Raw genomic sequence first — 13,690 nt, 5'->3', positions numbered from 1 at the left:
TCAAGTGCAAAGTTTGTTTTGGCGTAAAAATATTGATGTACTTTTACTGCAGGAAACGCACATCACCCAAAACGTAGAATATGATTGATGTCGCGTTTTTGGGGGACAGTGCTTTTTTAGCAACCTGTCTTCTCTTTCGGCAGGTGTTGCTTTCGTACTTAGACCAGGGCTAGTACCTGAGTCAATCCTCTTCCAGGAGATTGTTAAAGGCCGGTTCAGCTCTCTCGAACTGGTGGTTAATAATTTCCATTTCACATTATTCAATGTGTATGCACCAAGTGAGAGCACAGAACGGAAAGCTTTCTTTGCGTCTGGGATTAATCACCTGCAGACAGTTGATCTAAACCAATGTGTGTGTATCGGGGGTGATTTTAACTGTACCTTTGAACCTGTAATGGACAGGAACTCGGCAGAACCTCATCCCGAATCATGTATTGATTTATCCCTTTTCCTTTCTCGGGTTGGTTTGCTAGATGTATGGAGGGTACTTTTCCCCAATGAACCTCAGTTTACCTGGAGCTGCATCACCAGAGGAAGAGTGTCCTTTGCGAGACTCGACCGATGGTATATAAACTCACCTTTTAGAAACGCTATAGTCTCTCCGGATTAATTTCCGTCAATATTCTCAGACCATCATTTAGTAACCATGGGGTTTCTTTTTCCTCAGTCAATAAATAAAAGTGCATACTGGAAATTTAATACCAGTCTTCTAGAAGATGGTCTATTTAAAGAAGCCTTCCAAGTTTTCTGGGCTAATCAAATCCAAAGAAAGCCCTCTTTTTCTTCAGTTAATCTTTGGTGGGACAATACAAAAACCCAGATTCGGGTGTTTTGTCAACAGTTTAGAGCAAACATTACAAATGTTACAAAATTACAAAATTACAATTACAAAAGTTCTGGCGAATCAAGTAAAAAAGGTAATTAGTGATTTGGTTCACCCTGATCAGTTATTGTATCCCAGGTACATCCATGTATGATAATATATTTTTCATTAGAGATCTGATAGATGAGAACTGTGTGCAGAATGACTTTGGTATAATTTTTCTTGATTTAGAAAAGGCTTTTGATAGCATCGATCATGTCTTTTTGAATCATGTGCTTGAAGCTTGTGGATTTGGAGCTAATATCAGAACTTATATTGCTTTATTGTACAACAATATATTCAGTTTAGTCAAGGTGAACAATGAGCTTTGTTCTCCCATACAGGTTCAATGGGGGGGGGTAAGGCAAGGTTGCCCTGTCTCCGGCTTACTGTTTACCCTTGTAATGGAATCACTTCTCGTGTTACTAAGGAATAACGTTTCTGGAATGAGTATATCTCCTGAACATCCTCCAGTTGTCGTATCGGCGTATGCTGATGATGTCGCAGTCATTGTTAAAAACAATAACGACACTGCAGCTCTTGCTAAGTGCCTACATTTGTTTGGTTTAGCTTCCTCGTTGAAGTGCAACTGGGAAAAGAGCAAAGCGTGATGGGTTCCCTCTGTCAGGAACAGTGCATCTGGAATGGCGCAAGGCCCGCCAATACACCTTCCTGCACGTTTAACATGGGTGGATGAAGGTGTTCGCTATCTTGGAGTGTTTCTTGGATCCCCACAGTACGGCCACAAGAACTGGGAAGGTATTGCTGAACGCGTAAAAAAGAGATTGAGTAGGTGGAGGAGAGCCCTGCCTCACCTTTTGTATAAGGGCCGAGTTTTGATAGTCAAGAATCTAGTCGCCTCCTTCTTGTGGCACAGAATCATCTGCCTGCAACCACCAGAAAGCTTGGTGAAGGAAGTGCAAAGGCAACTGTTGGAGTTCTTTTGGGGAGGTCATCACTGGTTATGGCCAAACGTTGTACGCCGTCCATTGGCCGAGGGTGGCCAGAGTATGGTCGACGTCAGGAGCCGTATAATGGCCTTTCGGCTATGCTCTGTGCAAAAACTTTTGGCGAAGGAGCAATTACCAAACCATGTTTTGGCCACCCACATTTTGCGGCAAGCAGGCGGGCTGGGATATGGCCGCGTATGTTTCTTGGTCCTGCTTCAACAAGTTGACACATCTTCTCTTCCAGTTTTTTTTATCAGAGTGTGTTGAATGCTTGGCAGAACCTCACAGTGTGCCGTCAAGAACCACTACAACATCCATATGTTTGCACAAGAGCCTTTGTTCTGCAATCGGCTTTTCCTAACAGGTCCAAAAGTAGGGACCTCTGCCAGCATTTCATAATTGCCGGCATCACAAAAGTATGGCACCTCCGGCATGTTTCAGGTTGCGGGTGGAAATCAGCTCGAGAAGTAGCCGAGCTAGCAGGAATTCGGTCCGAAAGAGTGACTGCAAAAGTGTTGAGAGAGGTGATACGAATAGGGGTACGGCTGAGAGTATGCTGGTCCCACGAGCTCGGACCATTGCACGATGAGTGGGTTTTTCCTGGGTTATTGGTGCACTTCAAGTCGGAAGACTTACCCCCGGTTAGTATGGGGTTAAGCCCCTTTCAAGAGACTAGCAGTAAAGAGTTATACAAGTCATGTGTCAAGTTACTGCTGGGGGATACGCCACTAAATGGAGTAATCTGGTGGAAGAGACTGTTGGCTGTGGGACCCCCCTCTGAACCTGTATGGAACTCCATGTATAGTAAGCTCATAAGTAAAAGATCTGGTGACCTCCAATGGAGACTGATCCACTGGATAGTCCCCTCCAATAAGTTAATCAACCATTTCTCTCCTACATCCACACGTTGCCCGTTCTGCATATGTACGGAGGACGTGTTCCACGCCTTCATTAATTGTGTGAGATTGGTTCCTTTGTTTCAGTGGTTTAATCTTGTGGCACACAGAATGAATGTTGTTTTCTCGTTGCGTTCTTTTATTTTCGGCTTTAATGCCAAGTCAAGCAAGGAAAATATGTTAATGAGGTTTCTTGTCGCAACAGCCAAGCTGGCAATATATCTCTCAAGAAGGGAGAAATTGAATGGTAAACCTGCCGGGGAATGCAATGTTATGTTGTTTTTCAATGCCCTCGTGTCAGCAAGACTTAAACTAGAGTTTTGTTCCTATAAGGATGCAAACAATCTTGATGAATTCACCAATACTTGGTGTCATGAAGGGTTGTGTGAGGTTCGTGAGAACCAACTGGTAATATTTTTGTAGTTTTTATAAATTTAATGTTTTATTTTGGTAATTTGCTTGTGGTGGTACTTCTGGAACCGTTTCGTTTCGTTTCTTTCATGTATTTATGGTTGATGTAAATATATATAAATATATTTTGTATTCTTTTGATAATAAAAGGACTTCAAAAGTCTCTCTCTGTCTTTCTCTTGCTCGCTCTTTCTCCCCCCTCTCTCTAATTATGTCGTGGCCCTGACTTTGTGAAGGTGGGGGTATACCATCCTTTATGTAGGGGATCTCTGGGTCGCTCCTGGGAGATCAATCGGCTCTGCCCATGCCGTGGGCTTGTTCAAGAGAACTGTCCGGGGCTATACAACAACAACAACAGCAACTCGCCTACTCTTCGTAAAGAACACCGCCCTTGTCAGAGCGGCGAGGGGACAAAAATTGACTTGGTTGTTTTGGCTTAAGATTAACATAAATACTGTTGTGGATTTGAGAATTGCTGTGGTTTTTTAAATTGTAGTGTAATGAATTGTTGTAAAAATCACCCTCCGTGTTGTGTGTAAAGGTCAAAGGTCGTCCCTTAGTTAGGCCATATACAATCACGTAGCAAATCATAGATCTCCCTGTTCAGTAGTTATCTCCTTATTATGTGTATTAGTTTAAGGCTCTGTTCCCACTAATTGACACTGCATTGCACCAAATGAAATAAGGTAGAATCCCCTTTCAATTGCCACCAAAACGCAATTGCCGGCAGTGTTCGCTGCCCTTTGGCTGGGGCTCGCTCGAATCGCCCCAAAACCTCCATTACGCACGCGGTCAAGTTGGGAAAGAAAGGCGTGTCTCCACCTCGTCATCAGAGGGTGGGGCCAGGAGAGCCCCTACAACCAACCAAGCACAAGGGGTTTGGCTTGAGAGGGCGGAGGAAGAACGATCGGGGAGGGTCGCGAAGGTTAGAGGGTGTGGCCGATATAACCCGCGGCGGGACGCCCCCACCTGAGATGAGTCCTGGGAGAGCACGCGACGTCCCCACGGCGGCACAAATAGACTATTGAGGAAAGAGAGACGTAAGGGGGTGCCTGTATTGTGGCAATAGGCCGAGACCCTCTAGGCCCTATTGCCGGTCGGTGAGACGCGAGGCCGTTTTTGCCGGGTTTTCGCCTCGAGCCTGGAGCGTGAACCGCGAGCGTGGACCTCAACGCCTGAACCATCTGCCCCGGACCTTCCTCCCGGACCACCTGCCTGGACCCTTCGCTCCACCCATTCCTGCCATAACATCCTTTTGTGTACGTGAGTTTGTTCTGTGTGTCTTGTCCCTGGGAATAAGTTAAGCCTGTTTAGATAAGTTAATATTTGCACTGTGTCTCCTTCCATTCTTTCTGTCTTTATTTTATCCTTCCTTCTCCTTGGTTTCTTTGGTCTTGTAAATAGTAGAAATAAATCATATTTGTATTTCCTACCTTGGTTCTTCTTCTTCTTCTTGACATCCGTTCGTCTTTGTCTTTTCCCCATTGAAAACCTGTGGCACGATTTGGCCAACGTTCAAGAATCGGATCTAGTCCTTGTTAATAGTTTGTGCCGCGGTTGCTAAAACCGCTCGGCAATTAACATCTGTCCGCGGTACGAACGGGGCTGCGCACCTGCCTTTCCGGAGGTAGCTGTGTAGCATCAGGAGCGGAGACGGCCAGTGAAAATAGAAGGGGGGATTAACCCCCCCCCCCCCTAAGGGGAGTGCCATACTCCGGTTCCGTAACAATACTTTGACATCAACAAAGGCCAATAAGGAGTCTTTATTGAAAATTCAAACGATGTGCTGCATGTGATTCAAAACAATCAGTTAAAGTTCAGAGATTTTTCCACGTGTTGGTCGAATCTGCAGCTGCCGCCTCTGCCTCATTCAAGCTGATTTGTCCAAAGTTGATGCGTCGCGTTTTTCTGTCATTTATTCATCTCTGTGCTACCGTTTGTCTTTTTATCTAATGTTCCGTGGCTGTTGTATTTGTCAAATTAGTTCTTGTGTTGTTCGAGGCCTACTCCTCGCATAGCTACTATGACAAAAAAGTGTCCTTTTTGGCTCGGTGTTGCTCGTTTTGCTTCTTTCTTCCGCTATATTTTGCTTTCTACCTCCTCAACGTTATCCTATTTCCCCTCCTCACTTCAAAAATCTTTTTCTCTCCATAATAATCTCATTTTGCTTGAACTTCCTTCTGCCTGTACTTCCTGTACTCCATTCTTTTTTTTTCTCCCTTTTCTCAATATATCCAAACTCTATCTCCATTGAATACAAACACTTCTTCCTTCTAAAGCATTTTAAAACATTTAAAGAGATGCTTCACTTTCTTATTTCTCCATCAGAAGCACTCGTCATGTTCTTCTTCACCAAAATCGATTCCTCTTTTTTTTCTTCTCCACAAATTGTTTTCTCAATCTGTCTGTCGGATGAGCACTAGGTGCACCATCCCTCCCGCACAAGCAGCACCTCCTTTCTCCATGCCTTCAACAAAAATTCTTACTCCCATCTCTGTTTGTCCAACTTGTGATTTTGGAATCAACATCCCTCCACTTCATGTCCCCTCTTTCTGCTTTCCTCTTACCCCACCCAATCAACCTCACCCACTCAAACCTTCGCCCACCAAGCCTGACTCCCACCACCTTTCCCTCTTCTCCCCCCACATTCAGCACCCTCCTCCCCTGCCACTAACTGGGTGGACCTCAAACATCCGAGATCTCCGCTCCAACCTGACAGATCTCTCAATCCAGGCCACTGCTGATAAATCGGGCATCATCTGTTTAACAGAATCCAAGCATGACGTCCCTGACCTATTGGCGTCTCTCCCCGGCTATTGTCTCCTCCGACTTGATAGGCCTGAATCCCGCCCTGGTGGCGGAGTTGCACTTTACATCAAGAACTGTTTCTCACTGCCCTTGGACTGATCTTACACCTCCACCACCAAAGAGTACTTTTGGCTGTGACTTCCCCTTCGCTCTCACCTCTTCTTTGTCTGTGTGTTGTACCTTTGTCTGAAGAGGGGTTTAATTTTTGCCCCTTTGGCTATGTAATATGTTGATATCCCGTAACCCTGATTTTCCTTTTTAAAAGAAAAAATAACAACCATAGAACTTTCCTTATTTATTTTAGAAGTTCATTCAGCTAACTATTTGTCGAACATTTAAGTTAGGCTGTACAATCAGTATTTCCCCTTTTGAAAACCTTCCCAGCTTCCTCATTCAATTTCAACATCTGATCCAACCTTCAGTCTTATTTAGATGCTGGTCTTGGTTAAAAAAAATCCTTCCAAGTATTTTTACCATAAAACCCCACACTTCAAAACAACAAATATTAATACACAGTGTTTGTAAAGTTATTGTACAAATTAACTTTAACTTTTGATGTACAAATGATAGAAGCATAATTCATCAAGTTTCTGTTAATCTTATTACAACCATAGTTCCCCTGGGTTTCTTGACAAGTTGACATTTTCTGATGAGGCAACGACAGCAGCAGTAAAGTCAGCCACCCCAAATACCACATTTGGTGGACAGAGAAACCTCAGGAAGTCTGGCAACATGAAAGGGACTCACCAAAAAAAATAAAAAAAATAATCAATTTCTGGTACGCTCTCAGGAAGTCAGACACCATTGATCCGTTTTTGAAGAAGAAGAAGAAACAGTGAATGGTGAATTTTCATTTTCAGTGTTGCAGGATTGATTTATCCCTGAACTAGGATTATGAAATCTTTGTGATACAGTAGCAAGTTCTTCCAGTATGACGGTGCTTCCTGCCTCCATGCTTAGAATGTGCGACAGTTCTTGAATGGTCTTTCCAGACAAGTGGAAAGTCTGGTGGTGGCTTAACGGTCAATGGGGCTGGCTTGAGATCTCAGGGTCCTGAGTTTGAGCCCCTGTTATGCTGTTGAATCAACACCAGGTTTTCACCAATGTTTTAAATAAGTTGGTAAATTGGATTGAACGATGCATTAGGAAAGATGGCAGCTAATGTTGAAGGCCAGAAATTTGAACTGTGTTGTGTAAAAACTTCATGGATTATGCTTTTCATATGCCAATTACACTTACATCGCTTATATAATGTGGACATCCAAGTCATGAAAGTTTAAAGTTGTACGAGGACTGCATTGTGTGCGTCACGTGCAGTTTCTGCACCTCTGCTCTTGGCAATAGGATATTGTAGGCTTCTGGGAAGTCATGTGTATGATCCTCTGGAAAGTCCTTGGAAAAACATCTCATATATATATATATATATATATTTGGACAACTTTGTTGAAGTTAATAATGTCATAAAATCAAGGTTAATGTCAACAAGTATAGTTAAGTCAATGATAACACTTTTGTATATGAGAAAAGGAACAACCAACAAGGAAGTATAATAGCAAGGTTAGTAATGCTTCTTCCCAAACAGGAAGTCAATTTTACGTTAGTCACAAAACGATGCATTTATCCTATTTACTTTCCTGCCGCAAACATGTGGCACCATTGTGCAGTGGAGATATTATTTGAATGTGCTTGATGACGTCATTATCTTGGGCTTCGTCTGGGTAAAGGAGGTGGAGGGTCTGAAGGTTTTCGTGAGAGCACGTTTCGGTTCCTACTATTCCCAGACACAGGTGGACATTGGGGGTTTTTTCTGTCAGTAAGCTGCTGGCCTGTTGTGTTTGGTCTTGGACCCAGTTGTGGTTGTGAATCTTGTGATTCTGTTGTCCTGAAAGAAAAGAAAAAAAAAATCACAAATATTCAACACAGTCAGGATAATAGGATAGATATGTAGTTTACCTTATTAAGGATTTTCACAATATTCCAACCTTCCTTAGGTAGATTGGCTCTGTTCTCAATGCCTTATTCATATATATATATACTAGCAGATCCAGTACCAACCCGACAGGAGATCTTGTGCCGACACGGTACAACACACAGGCAAAATTTAGTGATTGCAGAGAGGTATATGCAGCCAATGGTATGTATATATTGTTGTGGATATGAGGATTGTGTTTTTTTATTGTGTTTTTATTGTATAGTAAATTGTTGTAAAATATCGCCTTCCTGCCTCCAGTCTGTTGTATAAATGTCAAAGGGCGTTCCGGTAGTTAATTCCATAAAGCATACATTGAAGGACACTATAATACCCTTGTTCAGTAGCTTATATCCTTATTATGTGTGTTATGGTAAGGCTGTGTCTCCCATTAATTTAAATACTCCATTGCACCAAGTGAAATAAGAGTAGATCCCCTTTCATTTCATTTCAATGGCCAACTGCATTTTGGGCGGTTTTCTTCAACCACCATTGGCCACGAGGCAAGGTTGGGGAAGAAAGGCGGGTCTGGACCTCGTCATCAAGGGCGGAGCCAGAGGGCTGTGCCCACCAATCAGGGCCGAAGGAGCTCACCGATGGGCGTGTCCGGGAGGCCGGCGGCTTGATTTGCCGGCGGCGATATAAAAGAGCGCGCGCGGAAGCCGTGAAGGAGGTCAATGACGAGTTGCGGCGAAGAGATCACCGAGAAGAGAGTTGAGTAAGGGATCCCTGAAGAGAGCAGCTTGAGCCACCGCGGCTGCATCAACAGCAGCTTCAGCCACCGCGGCTGCATCAACAGCAGCTTGAGCCACCGAAACTGCAGCCACCGCAGCTTGGGGCCTGGACGGACGTTTTGAGCAGGACCGGAAAGGAACGGCGGCTGCCAAACGCGCCGATCGTGCTGCGGTATCCGTGGACCGGCCTCCCCCCTCCAAGCCATCCACCTCCGCCATTCCTATCATCATTCCCCGTGTGAGTCGTCTTCGTTTGTTCTGTCTTGGGTATTTAATTAAGTTTGTATAAGCTAGGTTGCACTGTGTCTAAAATCTTCTGTAAATTATTTTATTATCTTTCCTTCTCCTTGGTTTTTTTGAGCCTGTACATAGCAAATAAATTATATTCGTATTTCCAACCTTTTTGTCTTCTTCTTCACATCCGTGTCGCCTTAGTCTTTTCCCTATTGAATATCTGTGGCGCGATCCGGCCAACGTTCGGGAATCGGGTTTAGTCGGGGAAAACTGTTCGGCCGCGGTGCCATCCGCTCGGCAAACAACATCCTTATCCGCGGACCGTAACAATTGGTGTCGGGAGCGGGAACGGACCCGAAGCGCGCTTAACGCGCTCAAAATTACGAGCTACTGAAATTTGTTTTGTTTTACAAAACCCGAATTTTCAAATCGCGCCATGGCTGGTCAAGGCGACGGGATGTCGGTGGGAGAGATAGACGGGGTAGAATCGACCCAGGACCTCGGGGAAATGTATGTGGAGGAAAGGGAGGAGGAGAAAAATGGCAAGGTGGTTGAGGAGGTTTCAGACGCGCAAAATGGCGCTCTCGCGCACGAGGTTACGGCGCGCAAAATGGCGCCTTTGCGCGCGCGGTTACAGCGGCACCAAATTTGGCGGCGCCCGTGACCGTAGCAGCACCGGTGAATTTGGACCTCTTTATGATACAAATACGGGCGCTCATGGTCCAGACAAGTGAAGACCTGAGGAATGACTTGGGAAACCAAATGGATAGGATGGGAAGCCAAATTGGGGGGCTCGATGGAAAAATCGGGGGGCTCGCCGAAAAAATCGGGGGGCTCGATGGAAAAATCGGGGGGCTCGATGGAAAAATTGAGGGGTTAGACAATAATTTTAAGGGATTAGACAATTGATTTGAGGGGTTAGACAATGGGATAAAAGAGGTGAAACATGGGTTAACGGGGGTGGAAAATAGAATGGCGGCCCAGGAGAATCAGATAGAGGGGGTGAAAAATGGGTTAGAGGGGTTAGAAAACAAGATGGAAAACAAATTGCGGGAAATAGGGGAGCAATTCGCCCGAGAAATTAAACAAATGGGAGAGCAGATAGAGGAGGTGAAAATCGGGGTAGAAACCAAATTGGATGCTCAGAGGGATGAATTGGGACAGATGAGGGTGGCATCTACAAAAGAGAGGGAGGAGATGAAGGAGGAGATACGACGAGGTGTAAGTGAGGAGGTCTCGGGGGTACGCGAGGAGGTAAAGCGAGGTGAAAAGCGTATGGAGAAAGAGGTGAGGAATAATACGGCTAGGTTACAGGGGGGAATAGAGGGTCTGACGAGGGGAGTAGAACAGCTGACATTGGGACAAAAGGAACTCGTGGACCAAGTGGAAAAGAACACTGCAATAATCGGGGGGTTAACAGCGACACAAAAAGACATTAAAAATGAATTAATAGCGACACAGAGGCAATGTCAGATGGTACGTGAGGGACTGACAACGAGGTTGGACGAGGTGACAGAAGTAATGGAGACGAAGGACCGGGAGGTAAGGACGCACATAGAGACGGTCAAGGTAGCCTTAGAGGACGAGATAGAGGAGACGCACCGGGAGATAAAAGAGGTGAAGCAAAAGTTAAAGGAGGTGTTAGAGGGGGTGAGTGAAATTAAGAAGAGACGGACAGAAACTAAGAGAGAAATAAAGGAGGAGGTGATGGAATATGTACAAGGTCGGTGCTCAAATCGTGATGATGTGCTCGCTAACCAAATAAAGAGTTTGCAGGTGGCGAAGGAGGTGCGGAGACGAGGTGCCAAGGTGAGTGGCGATATACGAGGAAATGTATATGATGTGAGGGGAGCTTCAGTCGGCTTGGGGGTTGGTTTGGATCCGGGTGTTCGTGAGAGGCCGTTGGTGAAGTGTGCGACAGGTACGGTGTGCGAAGGAGGAGGTGTGTGAGAATGTCCGACTCTGGGGTGTGTGAGGAAAAAGTGCGCGCCGAGGAGTGAGTGTGCTGTCGAGAGTGAGTTGGTCGTAGCGCGTGTGCGAGGGGGCACATGGAAGCGCGGTGTGGTGAGTGTTACGGAGGAGGTAACGAGAGAGTGTGCGCAAGAGGATGCGCGAGAAAGTTGTGTAACGGACGGGTGTGTGAGGAAAAAGTGCGCGCCAAGGAGTGAGTGCGCTGTCAAGAGTGAGTCGGTCGTAGCGCGGGTGCGAGGAGGCACATGGAAGCGCGTAGTGGGGAGTGTTACGGAGGAAGTAACGGGAGAGTGTGCACAAGAGGATGCGCGAGAAAGGTGTGTAACGGACAGATGCATGAGGAAAGAGTGCGCTGTCAAAAGTAAGGGAGAATGCACACCTGTGGTGAGTGTTACAGAGGGTGTAACGGGAGAGTGTGCGTGAGAAAGGTGTGTAACGGACGGGGGCATGAGGACAGAGTGCGCGGTCAAGAGTGAGGGTGAATGCACGACCGAGTGTGGTGGTAAAAGTAGTAAGAGTGACACGGAGCGTAAGTTGGTTGTGGCAGGTGAGAGAGGATGTACACCTGGAATGGAGGGATGCACACCTGGAATGGTAGAGCGCGTATGGGAATGCACGCTGGAACTGGTAGTAAGGCACATGGTTGGGTGTGCGAGTGAGAGCACACCTGTGATTGTCACAGAGGAGGTGACCGAGAAGGGGGCGCGAAGAGGTGTGTTGGTGAGGTGTGCGAACGACGAGTGTGTGCAAAGGTGTGCGGTGGTCAGGTGTGTGACCAAGTCTGTGAGGGAAAGAACGAGTACAATAACGAAGTACGCGGGGTGTACGGGCGGCGTTGGAGCACCGAGCTCGGTGAGGGTGAAAGGGGTAGCGTATGCGTGTGAGCATGCAGGTGAAGCATCGACGGTAACCGGGTTAGCGGTTAGAGCGACTTATAGCCGAATCGGGCCCTCGGTGCGCGCCGAGCAGCTTCGCGTGCCGCGAGGACCAGCGGGGATCCGAACCACGGCGGTTTCGAAAGAACCGCCGTACGCGATCCACGCTGGGCCTCGCTCGGAACGGCCGCGTCCGTGCTCCACTAGGCGGAGCGGGCAGCCCGATAGGAAGGGTCGCCATGGCGACCCCTTTTTGTTGAGGCGTTCCGGCAGGTCGAGATCGGGCCATTGGATGGCAGTGCCGAGGTGGTGCGGGGGATCTCGGCCCGGGTAAGCGTCCTTCCCTGCACCGAGTGCCGGACGTATCCAGCCGCCGGCACCAAACAACCCGCATTCATTGCTCGGCTTTACGAAGCCGAGCTTTAGAAGTGAATTGGCGCACCGAGAGGCACTAGTGAGTAGACTGTGTGACGAGAATAGTGTTTTGGCCCCGAAATTAGAAAAAGCAAAATTTGATGATTGGCAAAGGATTGGCAGAGTGATGATTGGCAGATGATGGGTAGTGATTGGCAAATTTTTGATTGGCTGAAATTTGGTGAGCAAAATTGATAGTAGAAGATACCCGATGTGGTGGGATGGCAACTCTGTCATCCCTCACAGCGGGGGCAAAGGAGCACTAGTTATGGGGTTTATGGCAGTGAAAACTAGCCCGGGAGGGTTAGGATATAATGATAGGGATCTAGAAAAGATGACAATAGGTAACGTTAAGATTAGTTAGTGATAATGATACCTGTAGTGGGGACGCAGGTAGATTAGAGTGGATGATAATGACGTGGTATGTGCTTAGTTTAAAGGGAAGACGGGGAGCACTAAGTTAGCAGGGCAACAGGTAGATTAGATGATGCCGTGTGTATGGTGAACAGGTGTGATTGCACAGGTGTGCAACTGAACAGGTGTATGGAGCAGTGTTTGAGTGAGTGATGGTGATGAGTATTGTGCTGACCAAATGGTCCAGGAAGGAAGGAGGGTGCAGGTGGCACCAGGCGTGATTGCACAGGTGTGCAACAACAGGTGTACGGAGAATGGTTGTGTGAAATACATGGAGTGTGGAATATGTGGAGTATTGGAATGGATGGTCGTGGAGTAAGTATGGTGGAAACTATGGAGTGGAGTGGATGGTGCGAAGGTGTGAATGGGGGAAGGATGGACCCCCATCACGAATACCCGGGGCGGGTAGTGTAAGTGTTAGGTAGAGGGTACAGGTAAATTGTGGTTGGATATTGGCATCTGTGGTGTGGGTGAAAGAATGGTATTTGGATGGGTGCATTAGTGTTGTGGAAATGGCTGGGCGTGTAGCCTGTTACTGTGTGTAGTTGGTTTGGGCACTCCACCACTGTGAGGATGTCGGCCAGGTGAGGCCGCAGGTGGGCTCTGGGAGCCGGTAGAGTTGTTGTGGATGGGGCCCGAGGATCCGGAGGACGGACCCGGGTAGCCCAGTGCCAGAGGGCACCGAGGGGTGACAGAGCCAGGAGGGGCCATCCCCAGTTAGATAGGTTAGGTGAGGAGCAGGTAAGCTCGGGTGGCAACTACAGTGGTGGAGGTGTGCAGGTGGGTAGACCTGCTGGGAGAGCTACACGACCCAGCCCGGAAATTGTGCAAGGGCACCGGGAGTTGAATCGGGGGAGTGAGACCCCAAATTGAGAAGCACCACAGTTTGGTCAATGGGAATTGGTTTTTAGAACCCATAGTGTAAGTTGGCCAATGGATTGGCAGGGAAAGACCCCGGGTAGTGTAAAGTGTGTTAAAGTCATTTAGAGGATAGTTAGGATTGAAGTCTCCTCGCACCATCTGCATCCACTCACCTGAGATGACGTACCTCCACACCATGCCAGGTGGTTTTTGTTATTTTTATGATGCAAATGTTTGGATTGTGAGACGCATCATGACGTGGGGGTGACATTGTGCTTTGTTGTTCCATCT

General features: G+C 46.9%; 1 protein-coding gene across 7 annotated transcripts in view; it reads right to left on the bottom strand.

Moving 5' to 3' along the window:
* Positions 1–6,209: 6,209 nt before the first annotated feature.
* The window catches only part of LOC137425312 (phosphoinositide 3-kinase adapter protein 1), a 118,070-nt gene continuing 110,589 nt past the window's right edge, over positions 6,210–13,690 (bottom strand). For all 7 annotated transcript variants that reach the window (XM_078776527.1, XM_068113612.2, XM_078776525.1 and 4 more), the window contains one exon: positions 6,210–7,809. In XM_078776527.1, coding sequence (XP_078632653.1) covers positions 7,626–7,809 — 184 coding nt within the window. In that variant the 3' untranslated portion in view covers positions 6,210–7,625. The remainder of the gene's footprint in view (positions 7,810–13,690) is intronic.

Source organism: Myxine glutinosa, chromosome 4, assembly GCF_964187855.1.
Source record: "Myxine glutinosa chromosome 4, kmMyxGlut1.1, whole genome shotgun sequence".
NCBI lineage: Eukaryota > Metazoa > Chordata > Myxini > Myxiniformes > Myxinidae > Myxine > Myxine glutinosa.
Note: the sequence above shows the minus strand (reverse complement) of the source record. Positions and strands in the feature narration are given on the sequence as shown.